Source organism: Osmia lignaria, chromosome 5 (assembly GCF_051020975.1).
Source record: "Osmia lignaria lignaria isolate PbOS001 chromosome 5, iyOsmLign1, whole genome shotgun sequence".
Lineage (NCBI taxonomy): Eukaryota > Metazoa > Arthropoda > Insecta > Hymenoptera > Megachilidae > Osmia > Osmia lignaria.
Window position 1 is genome coordinate 6,579,610 of NC_135036.1, and position 18,404 is coordinate 6,598,013.

An 18,404-nucleotide genomic window follows, 5' to 3' on the forward strand; every position below is an offset into this window, starting at 1 on the left:
TTCATCAAATTTGTAATATTTGTAAACGGAAAACGGATGTAAAAGTTACATTTGTATTGTATGTATATCAATTATTTCGTTACAGATGAGGAAATGTTTAAACAACAAATACTTTAAAAGAATTTCGATTATAATTAAAATCTTCGTTTTCCTACAGTCATTCAGTAATTCATCTCGAACAGAAGCTGCTCTTCGTATAATTAAAAACCACAAAAGACGGAAATTCTTCTATAAGAAATACAACATTAGTTTATTCTGCGAATTTCTAACAATACCGCGAAAAAAAAAAGAAAAAAATGATAGATCTATGCTTTTTTGTCAACGTATATTGTCCCATTCGATGTGTTTACAAAATTAACATCCGTTCGATTAAGAATTTCATTTCCGGAACAAAAGTAGATTGAAATTTATTAAAGGAAGTTCAGGGATATCGGGCCGATGAGTTTGGACGTGACTTTGCGCTATCCTATATCTGTAGGAAAAAAAGAAAAAAAGGAAAAATGTTACATGACTTCCTTTTTAACATCACATTTCTTAAATGATTAATATTAAAAAGATATTAATTAATGATTATTACTATCGGTTAAGAATTAGATAATATATTAATACTAATAGTGTACAACCATACGTTATTTTTTCTTTTTCTTGCGGGCGTTAAGGATATAACATTGTGAAATGTTTTTTTTTCTCGTATTTAGGCTCGTGTCTAATCGGTTCTTGAATAATATTACTTTCTCTATCATTCGTACATATACATACAACACGTATTCGCGCTTCCATACAATACATTTCAACACGTTTACACAAGGTTTCTTCACGTATTCTAGGTTGCTTGCTGTTTTATCTTTTCTTTTTTCCTGCCACGCATAATATAAGGAAATAAACACATACTCGGAAATAACAGGCACACTTCCATCTGCTTTTCCGTCTCGGCAATAATTTGTTTCTTTTTTTTTTTCTCTTTTCGAATCTGTTCAAAGAGGAGAGCAGCTTCGAGTCGCAATTATATTACATGTTTTATTTCAGCCCGCTGCGTTCTCTTAAGGATGAATTACATTGAATCTTTATATGTTATTTTTCTTAACCATTTAGGGACCTTAACTAAAGTGTCCGATTAAGTTTTCTTTTCCTTTCATCGGAAATTATCGTTAAGCTCTGCGTCTTCCTCTTTTTTTTTTATGATCGTTCAACAAAATAAACTCTAGCGACGGTAATCGGTAATTACATCGTTAATTTTACGTATATACATACGCTTTTAGTTTTAATATGTATATAGCGGAGTAAACATTTATATACTAGATCTTGAGCGAAGATCAAAAACATTATTCTTATCGACACTTTTACAATCATTTCTCTGGATTTTAATTCTTTCCTCTGTGTTCTTCATGATTCCCTCTGTTTTTCCCTTCGCTCTTAGATTTTTCATGCAAAATTATGCAAACTGCTCAACTTTGCAGAAATTTAGGCGAAACCAAATCCTTCGCTACATTCGTGGATCGCTTTTAACAAATTCGTGCGAAGCTTGTCGTACGTTTCGTAAACGGGTAGATCCAGTTGATTGAAACTAGGGAGAAAAGATATGTGTCGTGAAATATTTGTTAAGGAAATTTTTTAAGTAAAAAATAAATTGTATATGCAATATCTACCATGTGTGTGCCGAGGGAAGTCTGTCTGTAGATCTATCTTCACGGTGAATTTGGAATTTCTGTATACCATTCATTCCTTCTAAAGCAGCGAAACCTTGCAGCGGTACTTTTGAAGTTCCGGTAACGAATTGTAAAAATTTAGCTCTGTCTGCCTGATCAAAACCACGTAATGCCCGCCAGAACCACTGGATCTAAGTTAAAAAAATAATGTTTGATATAACATTATTGATTTATCAATTTAAATCAATATTATGAATATGTTTGAATGATTGGAATACATACTTGTAGAGAGTTTGCGCTATACTTATGATATTCAGTATTGGCCTTAAGATCTTCGATATCTACATTAGGTAACCCACTAATTAACAACTCAAGTTCTTGTTCATTGAATATAGAGATCAGTCGTTTCGGAATAATATCGTAAAAACCTTCTAGGAACGCGTTTAACCTATAAACAGAAACAGAAAATATTACATCTTGTAATAATCACTTTATCTATCTCTAATTTATTTTACTTACTGTTTACGAATAGCTCCGGTCATTTTCATTTGACAAACGAGCCGAATGTATTCTAGTTTCGTTTCTTCGGTGACGACGATGTTACGTCCGTTTGGTATTAAATCTCGTACATCATTAACACCAAATTCATTAACCTAAAAATGTTATACAGATTGTAAAATAATTACTCGTCAACGTAGTAATAAATAAATTAAAGAAATATTAAAATGTACCTCCGTGGAAAACGTTAATTCGTATCCAAGATCAGCGATGTTGTGCTCAGTGAGATATACAAGACCTTTGTAAAAGCTATAGTCTTCGCTTTCCATATCGGTATGTTTTACCAATATTCCCAGAATATGTTTATAAAAACTACGCGTAAAGTAACATTCTAGAAGTTTGTTGTCGTAGATAGCTTTAGCTGTAGGAATAATTATCAATATTAGTTACAAAACGGGATATAATATAAACATTTTTCTAATATAGCAGGAAAGAAAAAACTTACCAATAACTCGACCGACAAATTTGTAGTAACATAAGTGGTTAGGGTTGCAGTGCGAAGAAGAGTTTATCATATATGTTACACGATCGCCGGGGCTCACAGTGAACAGAGCATACATAGGGTTGAAAATTTCTCTGGAAATGATGACGTACCATTCTCTGAGTAATCCTCCAGCGTCTTGACCTTCCTCACCTACAATGAAGCATCATTAATTTTTAAATAGTTGAGTTTTGAACTATTCGGGTTGGTTCGGGAAACATCGGGCGGGCTCGGTCGGATAAAGTCGGGCAGATTAGGCCGAGTTCCCGCGGGCCGCGTCCTAATTCTTATTGCAATAAGTATGTGCAAAATCTGTTTTATGTGGAAAAATAATACTTGAAAGTGAATTTATTTGAAATGAATTTCATTCAAAATAGATTTTGAACATGCTTATTGCAAGCACTAACAAGTATACGAGAGTTGGATCGCGGGAGCTCGTCCGAATCTGCCCGAATTTATCTGAACTGACCCGAAATAGTCAGGCACCCGGTCGAGTTCGTAATATCGGGTACATCCTTATTAAATACACGTCAAAGAACAATCCTAACATGTAATACTATTTGTTACAGATTTAATTTACCTTCAAAGACGATGTAGAACCGATTCTTCCACTCGTCAGCATTTCGCCTATGAAGTTGCCGGAATGAATCTTCGAACACATGACTCCTACGAACATGCACTGCTAATTCCTCCCTACGAATGCCTTCATCCATTCGTTCCAACTCTGTACGGAAGTATCGTCTCTTTACGTCGAAGTCGAGAACTCTGGTGTGATCCACTAACACAGAGAATGGTCCATCCGCTAAATGCGTGGTGGTTTGGCGAAGGATTTGGTTTAGGACAGTTCTGTGCGTTTCTGTAATGAAAATATATGAGATTAATTTTTCTATGCTTATTAATTTTTATATTAAGGAAATTTAAGGACTATGTTATACCGGCAAATTTGAGGAACTTAAGCTGGTCCGGTGGAAGAGTCTTCTGTGGCGGAGGTGTCATATCCCATGAAGTGTTAATAGTAGCCTCAGATTGGGATGTACCTTCGTTGTCTGAGTATATAGGTGAAACTGGTGCTAGATCGGGAATAACCTCCCTGTTGTCTGCATTTGTATTTATCTGACGATCACGAGAAATACTCGATGATGAATGAACCAAGAAAAATGCTTCTACCGCGGGCTGTAAAATATAATAAAATATACGATTAGATAATCCCAAGAGTGAAGATTAAAAAATTTGTAATTAATCATCTTACCTGCAGAACTAGAACTGCATGATGATCTGGAGTGTATTCCAATTCCAATAAACAGGCGCTAAGTGTCTCCCACAAATGATCCAGTACTAAACTTTCACTTAATAATGGAAGCTTTTCTTCGCCTATTAAAAAAGAATTCCACATTATATATTATTTTCTTAATTTATGGATGATTGAATTACAAAAATTTCACAACAGTTACCTCCTTCTGAAGATTGATTAGTGTTTCCAGTATCTACAGAACTTTCTGAAGTTTGGTTAGCTATAAGATTAAATTTTAATTAGTTATTTCTTTAAAGGATAATGCTAACGATAAAATTGTTTGCAGATGTACCTGTCTTTTTATTATTCGCTAAGCGCACAGCTTCCCTTATTTGTACGATCACTTTAAGTATTCTTAAGAAGAATGCCTGACTAGAAGTTTTGCTAACAAGGGCAGCCATGGATGGTAACTGAAGATCACTTCCAGCTTTAACTTTACTCGGAGCAGTGACCACTACGCTCTCGTTTGTAAACCTATCTAAAAGAATTCCTCGGGAACCACCGCTGCTGGTCGAAGGTTGTTCCTCCATAGAATTTCGTCTAAGTTCACGATTCAAGACCTTCAACTCCATCATTAGATCCTTTATATGCTCGCAAACGACATTGGCCAATTCCATAGCGCCTTCCAATAATAATTTCAGTATTAATTGTTTAGTAGGATCAGGACAGTAAGACAAATTGAGCAACAAAGCAGTTGCATCCTCCAACCCTTCCTCTGAACAACTCTTGCTGGTTAAAACTTGAACAGCCAATCTGAGATGTTCCTCAGGAGCAGCGATGCTCTGTTCTTTGTTCATCTCCATCCTCTTGTTCTTATTTCCTTCCTGTCTACAGTAAGGATTCACTTCTGTCAGTCCAATGGAGATCAGTGATAGCAGTCTCAAAAGTTTATCCGTTAATTGACTGCTGCGTTTAATAACGGACCAATTCAACATGGATATTAATTGACCGAATGCGGACGATTCGAAGGTAGTCATACTGTGCTCGGAATCGTTTCCTAAATTCGTATTCGAATGCGATCTAGCGACAGACTTTCCTTTCTTCGAGGCACACGAGTCTAGTTTCAACAGCATGTCCCAGAAATCTGGCTGATCGCTTTTCCCTGGTTTGGACGTGGATTTACTCTTCGAACCAGCCTCCTCTTTGTTACACGAGTCTTTGTCCTTGTTACTTTCTTTCTCGTCTGATTCCTTAGATTTGATTGGCACAAAATAACCGGGAAAGCCTTTAGCCAACGATATCAGCAGCTCCAATGTATGTCTGTAAAAATACAGATAATTGTATCTCAAGATAACACATGAATTTTCAATTGATGAAAATATTAATTAATTTACCTGCATACTGTGGGCGCTGCCTGAGGATGAATGGCAATACTACTACCTTGTCTCTCTGATTTCTTACCACCGTGTCTTACAATGTGGAAAACATTTGCTCTGCATCCTAATGCAGCATCAATGCTAATGTTCAACCATGATTGTGCATTACTTCTTTGGTCAAAAATTTTAGGAGCACTGAAAGAAAAGAGAAGGAACAAATGATTAATCATTCAACTTGAATTAAATTAAAAATAAATAAAGGAAGGTCCTTACCAATAATCGTGGTGCATCATAGGTACCAAGCTTTTCCTTCTAAATTTCCCACCAAAGTCCATGGCTATGTCTTTGTTCTCATCGTTACTTCTTTCCATGATACTCAGCAATGCTCTGACCACCCACTCCCTAGTGCTGCCATGATAGCAAAGATTCCTGATAACCCTATGGAGCCTGAGAGTGTTAATTTTCGGTTCATCGACAAACAACAACACCAACACACAGGCCATGGATTCGTGATCCAACAACTGCCTGCCTCTGAGTCTCAGACTGGCTCCTTGATGCGTTATACCAGAATCGAAACGGGTGTTCCACGGCTCCCACTGCCCTCTCTGCGCTACCGTGTGAATCGCGAAACGAGTACCACCCCCTGTACGCCTACCGGAGGTCCTCAATATACTGGACAAGGTGGTGTTCCCTTGGCTAACATGATTAAGGAATCTTTCCTGCATTATGTGCCTGTTCCTCGCCTCCCATTCCCTGCGAAGATTCTGAGCCTCCTGAGCTAGATCCGGCGGAAGGACCGATATCTGCGATTCCTCCATGTCGGTCAGAATCGCCTGTCGAAGAGCAGGCTGTAGATTCTGGAAGAACGCGGCCGCGTCGACCGGATCCTCAGGGTTCGCGCTCGCAGCCGCGTGTCGTTGTTGCTCCAAGCGTTGCTGGGCGAGAACCTCCTCTTGAATGGCCGGAGGTAAAGCGGCAAGAAATTCGGGATTCACTTCCACGGGTCCTGTTAATTCTTCAACTACTGTCGCCTGCGCCCGTTGCCTGATTCGTTGAAGTCTCAGCTGTTCAGCTATAACTTCGTCCCTCATGTCTTCTGGCAACGCAGCTAGGAACGATGGATCCACTCCATCCGGCAATTGCTGTTCTTGAGACGGTTGCTGGACCTGTTGCTGTTGCTGTTGTTGCTGCGGCGGTGGTTGTTCCTGCGACTGCTGTGCTTGTTCCGGTTGCTGTTGAGCTTGCTCCTGGGACTGCTGCGGTTGTTCCGACGCCTCTGCGTTAACAGTGCCCGACGTGGAAGTGGTGGGATCTTGATTCACCACGTTAGCGTTTCGTTCTACGTTCGACTGACTGTCGTCGGTGAAAATTCGGATCCATTCGGAGCAATCGATTTCTCTCAACAAATCCTCGTTAGCCTCTTGACTGAAATCTACCACTATGGAGGTGTTGGAACGATTGGACGTATCGTTCGTGTTGGATCCTTCAACGATGCGTTCGGACTGTCTCAGTCTACTCGCTACAGAAGCGCACGGTCCAAGCACAGAATCGACTATACTTTCGGCAAGTTCCAAAGTTGGGTTTCTGTTAGTTATTCGAGGGTCTCTAGGTTCTGAGGGCTGTTCCTCGGGGGGCGGGGGAGGCGATCGCTCCTCGTCCTCTTGAACAGTCGCGTCCATCTCTCCGGTTACGTCGATTATATCCTCGTCCGGTGTGCGTTCAGGTCGAGTCGTTTCGACGCAAGTTTCGAATCTGGGAACGAAGTCGGTTATGTCCTCTCTTTGGGACGTCGATGCGGTTGATATCTGTTCTTCCATGGGTATCACGGTGGACGAGCCAGACTCTGTGTTATTCAAATGATCCTTCCCCTCCTTCCCATCCTTCTCGTTCTTCTTCTCAGAAGCGTGCTGCTTCTTACGTCTCTCCCTTCGTTCAGCTAGTTCAGCATTCCTATACTTCTCCAATCCGGGGATCAGTTTGTACACAACGCCCATGCAGCAGTCCGTCTGAGAATCTCCATCCAGTAATTTGCTCTCCTCTATCCACCAATGTAAAGCGGTCGGGGTACTGTTTAAGGTGGCTGCTAGGCTGGGTCCCAGGAGATAACCAGACTGATCCACAAGGTCTATTTGTTCCTCTTCTTGGTTCGTTAATATTCCAAGACCGTTGTCCATCAGGACGACGCGGGTGTCCCGGAAACTGGATGCCAGAACCTGGCTGGCGGATAAAGGAAGCGCTTGGGCAGCTGGTCCTAGAAGTCTCTGCAGTATTACCGGTGGATTCGGGTTCCGCGAATTCGGTATCTGAAGGTACTGATACCTACGCGGCCGCAGAGCCCTCTGAGCCCTCGTACCGCCGGCGTCCAAACCGCCCTGTGGTGTTAACAGTGGATGGGAATTAATACCGCTGCTCTCGGATACCGAGGGGGGGTCCTCGAACAGGCCCAAAGGTAAAGGAAACGTTGTATTCCACGGAAGGCTAGATCGCGGTGTTACCGTAGCGGATGTATTTACATTGTCCTGATTATCAATATTGTGCCGAATCATCACGACATTGCTACCCTCACGCTCGGTCGACGGGAACATACGGAATACACCGCTTTCGCCGACATCCTCGTAAAATTCGATCCCATCCTCCTCGTAATTCGACGATTCCTCCTCCTCCTCTTCCTCTTCCTCCTCGTTCTCTTCGCCGTCGTCCTCCTCCTCCTCCTCCTCGTCCTCGTCGTCCTGTACCTCGTCCTCGTTGTCGTCGGATGGATTGCTGTCCGAGTCCGAATCGGAGCTCAGAAGATCCTCTCTTATCGTTGCGTCCCGCGTCGGGTCGAAATCGGCCTCCCCGTCCCGTATCGCGAGACTTTCGTCGTCGATGTCCATGGGTCTGTGAGGCCGCGAGGACTGGTCCTCCGCCACGCCAGATCCGTCCCTGGAAAACAGTACACTGCTTGATTATAAGTACAGCAGCTTACATGAACCTAGAATGCTAATATTTATTTACATTATTCATTTTCTATTCTATTCACGTTATTTATCAGTACCTTTCGAGAAGCTGATCCATGATGTCCTCGAGAACAGCCTCCTCGTGCACCTGGCTCTCGGACGTAGGCTCGAGGCTCTCAGCAGTGACGGATATATCGTGTTCCGTGTTTTCAGCGTCCTCGTTTGTCTCCTCGCCGACCGCATGCGTCGCCTCCGACGTAGTGGTTCCTGTCTGTTCGCCAATAGGCTCTTCTTGAACGGTCCTGCTTTTCGGTTTTGAGTATTTATTGTTAACAGCACCAGGCATTGGTTGGTTTATGATTCGAGAAAGCGTCTCGAGCGGTTTCAATGCAGCATTAATGGTACCAGCCATGTTAGGACTGGATAAGTCAAGACTATGAGGGATCTTTGCCAGATCAGTTATTATCCCCTTCCTCAACATGATTCTGACAATGTAATTGACATTGTTGCACTGCTGCACCTTTAAGGAAGCTCTCAATGGATTATGGGGAGTCGGTGGACAGCTATCAATCATGGTGGAGATCAAACCGATCAATAATTGCAGCTGGGCATGTTTCTCAGAGCTCTCAGGAAGAGCCAAGGTTCTCGTCAAGGCTGCCTTCACCTCGGTGACCAGAATTGTTTGAGCATCCGGAGAATGATTGCAAGAGGCGATCGCAGCTATCAGCATCCTCGCCATGTTGTACTGTTTATCGTTGGAATTCTCTGGCAACATTGGTAAAAGTTTGTCCAGGAGAAAGGCAAGAGCTGTGGTGTCCTCTGTAACCATTTCACTTTGCCCTGCTCTGTACACGTGCTCTGTAATCAAACCCGCCACCGCGCTGTACGAACGAACAGCCTCGGCAAGTATCTTCAGAATAGCAGACTTCGCCAGCAGAGGTTTCTTTGCCTCCTCTGGCTCGGCTTTAGCGACACCGCTGGTTTCTGGGTAGATCTTCATAGGGATTATCTGAGAGACTTGATCGTCCTCGTCGAGAGTGTCATTCGTTGTAGTAGCATTGTTCCTCAGGACATCTCGTCGAGAGGTTTCCACCGTGGAATTTAAGTAAGACGCCTTCTTCTCCGGGCTTCTGGTGGGCGTGGAGGATTTATCGTCGGAGGTGACCGGCGTTGGTTTTATAAGAGCGTTCAGGAGATCCTTGACCACGGATATGGAGGCTTCTTCCACCATGGGCAAGGCTAATGTATGGCTGGGTGGAAGAGCCTTTACTATCAACCTGTTATCACCATCCTCTTTCCTCAACAAGCTAATGTCGACTCTTAGAATGTTGGCACAGACCTCTCTGTAAACCTCCGGGTTGCGACAGACAGCGCTGTTGATCTGGCGAGTCATGAAGAGGATCTCCTTGCACGCCGGTGGTATGTTACCCTGGGTGCGACTGCGGATCACCTTCTCCATGGTCTGGCGAAGGGTCCTCGGCTCCTCCAAAGCGTGGCGTATCAGAAGGGTGCATAGATTGATGCAACCAGCGAAGCTACTCGATTCAGCCATCTCTAACAGAAGCTTCACACCGCCCTCGCGAACGAATATCTCCGCGTTCTCGTAATCCCTGGTGAACCGCAGACACACTTTCATAGAGGCGTGCAAGGCATCTCGGTCGACAGGAATGGCCATTAATTTGACACAGGCGCGTATTATGCCTGGAGCCATGCTGGGATCCAATCCTTGGAGAACAGTATTCCTTTTATCGTCTATTCGATTTTCATCGGTGTCCATGTTGGTGTCGGACCCAGAACCACCATCTTCGTTACCCATGTGTAATTTAAAGCCCATGGTTATGGGTCTCCTGTTGTCGCTTTCCTCGTTCACTTGAGTCATGGAAGAAAAGTTGATCACGTATCTTCGTTTGTTGCACGTTACTCTGGTACTGGATTCTCCAGCCCAGTATGCATCATTGATGATCCTATTGTTCACAGATGAATACCATGTCCACCTTCCTGTACTCAGATCGAACCACTTCCACATTCTGTTTGTTATTTTATACATGAACTCCTTTCGTTTCTTTAATATCGCTACTTTCTCCAGACGTTCGATGAGCAGCAACAAAGGTGCCAGCCATTTAGGTGTCTTCGCAGCAGGTGTGTCTTTGTTACCCTCTTTGATGATTCTATTTTTATTCGCCGTCAGTGGACCCTCGCTCAACACCAACAAACGCACTAGTTTGTTCAAGATGGCATATTCCTCTACAATCTGAGCGCACGGTACTCGCATCTCTTGGAACGTTCCCTCGAAGAACATGGTGTACAGATAGATGCGTCCAGTAACTTTGTTAGCCTCCTCGCATTCTACCAGTCGCGCGCCAGCACTTGGATCTTGACTCTCAGCGATCCCAATCAGATAATCTATCAGACTGCCTATTTCCTTCATCAGTTGTCGCAGCATATTATCGCGCCATTCGTCACCGTTTCTCTTAGCAATGGCGACTAGTAGGTCGCAGATTCTGTATACAGTATCAGGCATGAGGTCCAATAGGTTCAAACACTGAGTCAAAGCACTGCGAGTGAATTCGTCTATGCTTTCCGTTATGGTAGTCTCGCGAGTTGGTTCTTCCGAACCGAATACTTTCTTCGTTTCCGTTTCTCCAAGAGACATCGCTATAGCGTGCATTATCTGATCGTCGTCTACCAATTCCAGGTCCATTATCAGGTCTTGTCCGCTCGCATCGCCTGCTGGGACATCCGATCTGCGTAAGGTGGCAGGATTAGTCAGAAGGTAATCTGTGGCTTGTTCAACGGTTAAGGTATGAAGCAATGCTTCAATGCAATGAGCCCTGCTGAAGCCCATATCCATCAGTTGTCTAAGATGTTCTGGATTCACGTCCGGTTCCAGTTCCTCTCTGTCGGATATCGTTCCAGCTCTTGCAATTCCACTGGTTCCACTGGTGCTACCAGAGATCGCTGCTTCGGTATTTTCTTCTTTCTGAGCGTGTTCCTTGATGATCTGTTCGCTTCTTAAAATGTGCCGTAAAATGGATAGGATTAATTCTGTCATGTGGGCACCATAGCTTTTCAATGGTTTCTTTCCCCACATTAGCATCACTGCTTCGAAAGCCTCTTTGTGTATTTCGGTAAGATATTTGATCGGGTCGAATGTTTCGTACACTTTATATATTCCGGTGCATTTTAGAGAAACAACGTAAGGTGAATCTAGCAAAGTTTTGGGATTCACCATTTTCTCTAAGATCATCAGCCAACCGTCTAAGAATTCTCCAGTGCAATCAGGTAAGTTTGGATGTTCCAATCCTTCGGCTAAGGGAAACTGCCCTCCTCCTGATAGTACCCAATGGAAAGCACTGAAAATAAATAACTCATAATTAGATTATGTAAAAATTAATTAAACAGTATACAGTGAAAGAGAAAAGTAAGTAGACATTGTTCAAAATAGAATATCTCGGTTAAAATTCGACTAAATAACTTGAGGTTTTTTGAGAAGCTATAAAAATTAATTCACTAAAATATGTATTTTCATCATTTCAAAAAATTATAATTTATTGAAATCGTGAAAAAAATAGTGAATGATAACTTTTCATCTAATGTTTTAAATTTTCAGTATAGACTTACATAAAAACTATTTTCTTTCACGATTTCAACAAATTGTAATTTTTTAAAATAATGAAAATACATATTTTAGTAAATTAATTTGTATAGCTTCTCAAAAAACCCCAAGCTATTTAGTCCAATTTTAACCGAGGTATTCTATTTTGAATAGTGTCTACTTACTTTTGCCCTGTATTTGTCGAATTAGTATTGAAAACTTACGCAAAGAACGCATTTTGTCCGCCTAATTTAACAAATTTCTGGAGCATCAGGTGAAATGGATAACCTTTCTCATCGAACAACGCAGGGGGTACAAAGCTGAGGGTGCACATCAAGAAGGTCACTTGAAGTTTCGGCACTGTTGACGGTGGTAACTTGTCCCATGATAATCCACGAATCAGTACGTAATTCAACGCAGTCGCTACACTCCTCGCTGCTTGCGAAGGAAGAGCCGGTATCAAAGACATCTGTTGTCCCCTGCGTTGCCTGAGCGGGGAACCCATGCAAAGCTTTACGAGAATAGCGAACAGTTCAGCCAATGCTCTGCCCATTTTAGACGTGAGTCCCAACAAGTGTTTAGGATACGCGAATCGATGAGAACTCGGAGATGCCCTTCCAGTTGTAGTAGGATTTGGTTTCTCGTCCACCTCCATAGGGACTGGCGGTGGATCTGTGCTCAGAGCTTCCATAGCTGTCGTCATTCCGTTGCTTCCCATATCTGAGGATGCAGCGCCGGACCAACCAGAACTCTCTCCCTCGGTCTTCGATTCAGGTGGCACCAGTTTATCCATATCTTCCTTTCCAAAATCACATCCAGATGGGATAAAATCTTCTGTCGTGAGCGCCAACAACGCTGTGCTCTCCCAAATCAGAGCTGTATACAACTCTGAGAGACCTTTCAAAACCGTGAGACCCAGCTCTGATCCCCAGTGGTTCATGGCTAAATTTCTGATCTCGCTTTGACTGGTGCGGCACACCTGAGCGAACATTATTATGTAGCCATAAGCGGCGTTCATAGCGTGAAGCAAAGGTGTCGCTGTGTCGCTGGTAAAAGCTGTCTCCAAATTCGGAGCAGAAACGAGTTCGTGCAATAGAACAGATCCTCCTGGAGCTTCCATGTAATTGTACAATGGTTTCAATAAATTTAAAACCTCGTTTAATTGAGACAGGCCAGTTTTCAAGACCAGCGGTTCGCGGGCAAGATTCAAGATACTTTTACAAACTGAAGCCACAGCCTGAGCTGTCTGGGCGACTGAATAATCCACTGGAAGATTAGGCAGTCCAAGAATTGACAATAGGGGTACGAGGCCCTTTTGGGCAACGAATTCTCTGCAGTGATCGTCCGTTGAATTATTGCTGAGAATAGCATCAACGAACTTTGTAACATTCTGTATATATTCCATCAAAGCTATCGGTGTTTTTTCCCTAGGTTGAGGTGGTGGACCGGATTGGGCGGAGGACGAAGAAGACTGTTCTTCGCGTTGGGTGTGAGAGCTCGTACTGGCTTCCTCTTCGTCGTCTTCCTCCTCGTCGCTGCTACTTCCACCTCCGCCGCCTCCTCCTCCACCCGAATCTCCCACACCAACTCCAACGGACTGTCCAGAGGATTGGCGACTCCCGGAATTCGAATTCGACTGCGAACTGTCGAATTTATCCTCGGCTTGCAAGCAGATGTAACGTGGATCGCAGCCCATCACGCAGAGCTCTTCCAACAGCTTTATAACCGCGGCGATCGCGTCGACTTTCAAGCTCGGCTGATGTCTCATCAATTCGTCCATCGCGTTGCCCAGGTTCGAAGCCGTGTCGCCCAAAGGATCCGTGCTCCGACGTCGTTTCATCGCGGGAAGATACATCGGTGATAACAGTACTTTGAATAAGCGCTCGAACGGGCGTCGCTTCACGAATGACTCCAGACCTCGTTGATTTAAGCACAGGGCACTGAACACGTTAGGCAACGATCCCAGAACTTCCCTACTGGCTGGAATCTCTTTAATGAGCAAAGCGTGTAACACAACGTCGGTCAATCCGTTGTCTTGAAGAGACGACAACAAAGAAGGCTCTTGAAAGACGTATACGGTTACGACGTCCGTCGCGAGAAGGAACAGAGAAGGCCCGTAATACTCTGAATTGCTAATAATATGTTTCAAAGAGGAAGGTAAAGTGCCTTCCATAACGTGTCTGATGCTGTCGGAAAAAGCTGGGTCTTGAATAATTTTCTTTGTAAAATTTAACATTGATTTTAAAACCGCAGCACGTTGAGGCAGACAGGTCTTTCCAGTCTTCAACGCCGAATAATCTGGTATCTGTTCGTTTTTCTCGTCCGCTTTAGAGCTCATATTTTCGTCTTCGGAAAACTCCATAGGAGGATTAGAGGATTCCTCGCGTTCGTCGAACGCTTCGTTCATGCGACGGGAGGTCGCAGGATTCTCCTCGCGATCTATAGATCGTTCGCGAGCAATCTGCGGGCTGTCCTGGTAATGCGACGGTTCTATTTCAAACGGTTGCTCCTTTCTGCAAATGTTCACCTCCATATCGAGTCGATTAATGAAGCTTTGTAGGCCACCGTGTGCTTGAAATCCTTGCATATCTATGTTCGTTATTAAATCTATCACACGAACTGCTCTTGTTACAAACTGGAATTGAATTGATCGAATATGTAACACGATTATTATAGAAATTTATGTGCGATATAATAACAAAAGGCTGGTGAAATCTTACCGTTATGTGTTCCAGCTCGCTTCCAGGCCAGTTTATGATTTTTAATAAGCTTTCCATCATTCCACAGCTGACGAGAGACTCGCCTCCGGCTTCGTAACTTGCTAGATGATAAAGAAAGCTGAATAACGCTGTTACGAGAGACAAAGGAAAAGGTTGACCATCGGATTGCGGTGAAATTAACGACGTAATGCAAGTGCGAATTAATACAGGAAGAAATCCGTGATAGGAGCTAGCTCCAGTGACGTCTATGATCATGTTTAACCTCGAGCCAGGTTTTCTGAAAAATAAATAAATAAATTTAGCACCGATGAAATTAATGATTTCTATTATCTAATTATAAAATCTTTGCTTACTTTGGAAAATGTGGGTTACGATCTAAATGTATAATACTAGTAAGAGTTCGCAGTGCTGCTGCACGAATTTCAACGAGATGTGCGTGTGGAAGTTCCAACAATTCAACTAACTCTTCTAATAATCCAGGATGCAGTAAACAACGTGCATTCTCCTCCAGTTCGCTATTATATACAAGTACCGATAATGCTTGCAACCGGGCGTGTACACACTGCAAGCGTCTACGGTAATCAGAAAAGCTGTGCGCCAGCCTTATGTGTGTGAACAGCGCGATCTGTCGATCTTGGGGTACGTTATAGACTTTTAATAAATCATTCATTATCTGTGCCGGTGTTTTACCAAGTTTGTCTACGTTCTCTATGTGTATGCACGTTACGAGATTCGTTTGCCCAGATTTCTTAGTACCGCTACTCGAAGTGGTATTCGACGCATCTGTCGTTGGATTTTCCGCATAAAATTCGAAATGCAGCGTCGTGGCACTCGCCGGAAGCGGTTTGTCCGGATATTCTTTACAACATTCAGCTAAACCAAATCCGTTCTCCTTACCACCCCAACTCTCCGCAAGAAGATTGAGTCTACTTAACAGCGCTTGCCTTTTGTCATTGTTCAAACGTGCAATGAAATTGCTACGTTTACTAAACATATAGAGGATGTTTAGTACGCCAAGTACAACGTGCATGTCGCAGCTTGATAACAATGTTACAAGATGCTCCATACTGTTGTACAAATGCCGAGAGTACGAATGCTCAATGACCAATGTTGTGAGATGGAGAACCCATAGAAGAAGCTCTTTCGCCTGTAAACGGTTGTATAAATATTATATCATCATTCCTTGCTTTTAATTAAAGTTATGTAACAATAAAAATTATAGAATAATTGTACCTCTCTATTCTGAGGGAGATCGCAGGCTAGCTCCCATGGATTGTCTGGACTTTTTGTTGCGGCTTCCTCCAAAATACTATCGCTTAGATCTAACACATCGATCCAATGAAACAATTCGCATTTACCAAAAGTCCAAGCATCTATTTGTTTCAGCTCTTCCAGCAGCTCTGCGTGGGAGCAAGAGCGCAACTTGCTTATAAGAGCCTGGCATTCCGCGGGCTGAAAATTTATTCATTTGTAACATTTTGTATCTTTTATTTTTAGTTAACACTATTTTCTTCACCCTTAAACAAGTATTACTTACGGGTACAGAAGTGTACTTCCTCAATTTATTTCTATCAATTTTCATTTTGGCAGGTTAAGGATTCCTTTGTAAATTTAAAATCTGAAACATTATTTTACATATAATTTGTGTTGTTAGGAAACTTCATGGATGTAAGGATATCACAATAATTTTTTTACTAATATTAAATGAAATCATGTTTCCTTAATCGCTATATACATATATATTATTAACATTTGATCTTATTTTATTAAATCTTCCTAAATTAAACAAATCATTAAAGTAAAAATGATTGCATAACTGTTAACATATAATTGATGATAAATATTTTTTACCATTCATTCACACAAAATTATCAGTTTTCTTTTATGTATGTCAAGATATGATGAAACAAATGTGAAATAAATTTACACAATATTAATGCAATTATTTTCAACAAAAGCAACAAGATTATTAATTGATAACAATTCAATACTAATTCTACACAATAGTACAAAATTTCTGATTATATTCTTAAATAATATTTTGGTAGGTGTATATATTTAACGGTTTTTTTTTTAAACATACAAATTTCGTACATCATAGACAATATTAAACAAAACAATTACAATGTAATAGTAAATTAGTGTATAAAAATAAAAACATTTTTTTACATAAAAATCAGTTACAAAAAATGTCCATATGGTTTTCTGGAGATAAAAATAGAATTATGCTTATTAATAAATAAATCCTTGGGCATCGATAATTTTAACGAAAAAGATATTGAAATAATAATTTATTAACGAAACGACATATCGTAACAAAGAAATTTGTATTGATTTCAAAAATCAGGGTACAGATGCAGTAATCTTAGACACAATATTCATAAAAGGAGTAACAATGACGTTACAAAGCTCGCGACAATGATCAAAAACATGACAAATCGTAACAAAACGTACAATCTACGTCATAAATAGTAATTTAAGAAAAAAAAAATACCTAAATAAAGAAATACACGAACGATTACGAAGAAAAGAAAATAAACAAAGAATAATTTGTGAAAAAGTGTTAAAAAAAAGAAAAATGCAACGAATGCATCGATGTTCTAGAAGATTGCACCGTTAGAAAGATGATAGAAACGAAAACAACCTGGATTCTCGTCAAGATGCAGAGTCATCGGTTTCTAAGGCCTAACCTAACTAGGCTTGCTCGATGAGTGTGAAGCAACAACAAAGGGGCGATATGCGCATAAAGAATTTCGAGATAATGAATATAGCTGTGAAATGACAAGTTGGATTGAGGATCAATTAAAAAATTCGTATCGTACGATGTATAAAGGTGGTGAAAGCAGAAAAAAATTGGTACTCGTGGCAAAACTTACCTATAGATAAGCCGACAAGGATTTGATAAAGTCGTCCTCGTCGTACGGCCTTTCGATAAATTCGAGGTCGGAACGATGCGGCATCACGGCCGTCGGAAACCGTTCCGTCGGTGGTTCTTACCACCTTAATCGTCTTCGATTCGATTTGATATATTTCGCCAGCAAGACGCTTATTAGAATTTCACACGGTACTAAATGGGGAGGGAGGAAAAAAAAAATAAAACCCGAACGAATTTGAGGGAACGAGAATCGACCGGTTCCCGTGAGGCTAACTATCGAACGAGATCAAAACAAAACTTGGCGAGCGTGAATAGAGCGCGATCCTCTTCTATCGCTTAGCGCCAATCGGAGTACCGATCACCGCCATTTTAACCGAGGCTTTTCACGGAGAATCGTCCACCTTTCCTTTTAACCTTTTCGTAACGTGTGCTTCCGTACGCAAGCTTCTCGAACAATCTTACAAAAGTTCACGACCTTCGTACGACACTCCACAAACACTATACCACGATTCGATGATTCGACGACGAACACGATTTTAATCGCGCTCCTCAGTGCACTGCACTATTTCCTTGTGTACGCATACTCATGTAATAACACTATAGAGAAGGCTTAACAATGCAACACTAGCTAACCACCGCTCTGCATCTTTTATCGAGAAATTTCTGAATACCGTACGCTTGCATTCTATTCACTGCGCAATACGGGAATTATGTGGCAAATGCGTCCTAATATTCACCGATATTTCTGATTCGTTCGTTGTCAAGAAACTCTACGTGTGATAGGACGCTTCGTAACCATCCGTAACTGTTCTTCATTATGTGTCGTCGCTGAACATGCGTTTAGAAACGCGTTGAGAAACTCGGTCGTGCATTGTGAAATAGTTACATGTGGATGTGACTTAAGGTACTGACCGAACTAGTGTTTCTCTTATTTTAACCAATTGCAACACACCTTTCCGTTATACAGCGCTCTCCTTGGTCAA

General features: G+C 41.8%; 1 protein-coding gene across 2 annotated transcripts; it reads right to left on the reverse strand.

Annotated features, from left to right (window-relative positions):
* Positions 1-939: 939 nt before the first annotated feature.
* HUWE1 (HECT, UBA and WWE domain containing E3 ubiquitin protein ligase 1) lies at positions 940-18,257 on the reverse strand. Of its 2 annotated transcripts, none has more exons than XM_076688370.1 (20): positions 17,423-18,257; positions 16,084-16,164; positions 15,780-15,998; positions 14,900-15,693; positions 14,547-14,823; positions 12,051-14,461; positions 8,330-11,584; positions 5,566-8,217; positions 5,311-5,487; positions 4,269-5,236; positions 4,137-4,196; positions 3,935-4,056; positions 3,621-3,858; positions 3,266-3,541; positions 2,650-2,838; positions 2,378-2,565; positions 2,166-2,299; positions 1,929-2,094; positions 1,647-1,837; positions 940-1,564 (listed from the first exon to the last, which is right to left on the reverse strand). In XM_076688370.1, exons 2-20 carry the CDS (start codon positions 16,126-16,128, stop codon positions 1,462-1,464), a joined length of 12,465 nt encoding a protein of 4,154 aa, XP_076544485.1. In that variant the 5' UTR covers positions 16,129-16,164; positions 17,423-18,257; the 3' UTR covers positions 940-1,461. The 2 variants fall into 2 exon arrangements, with proteins under 2 accessions (XP_076544485.1, XP_034188052.2); XM_034332161.2 differs by having other exon boundaries at positions 5,566-8,232.
* Positions 18,258-18,404: the final 147 nt, after the last annotated feature.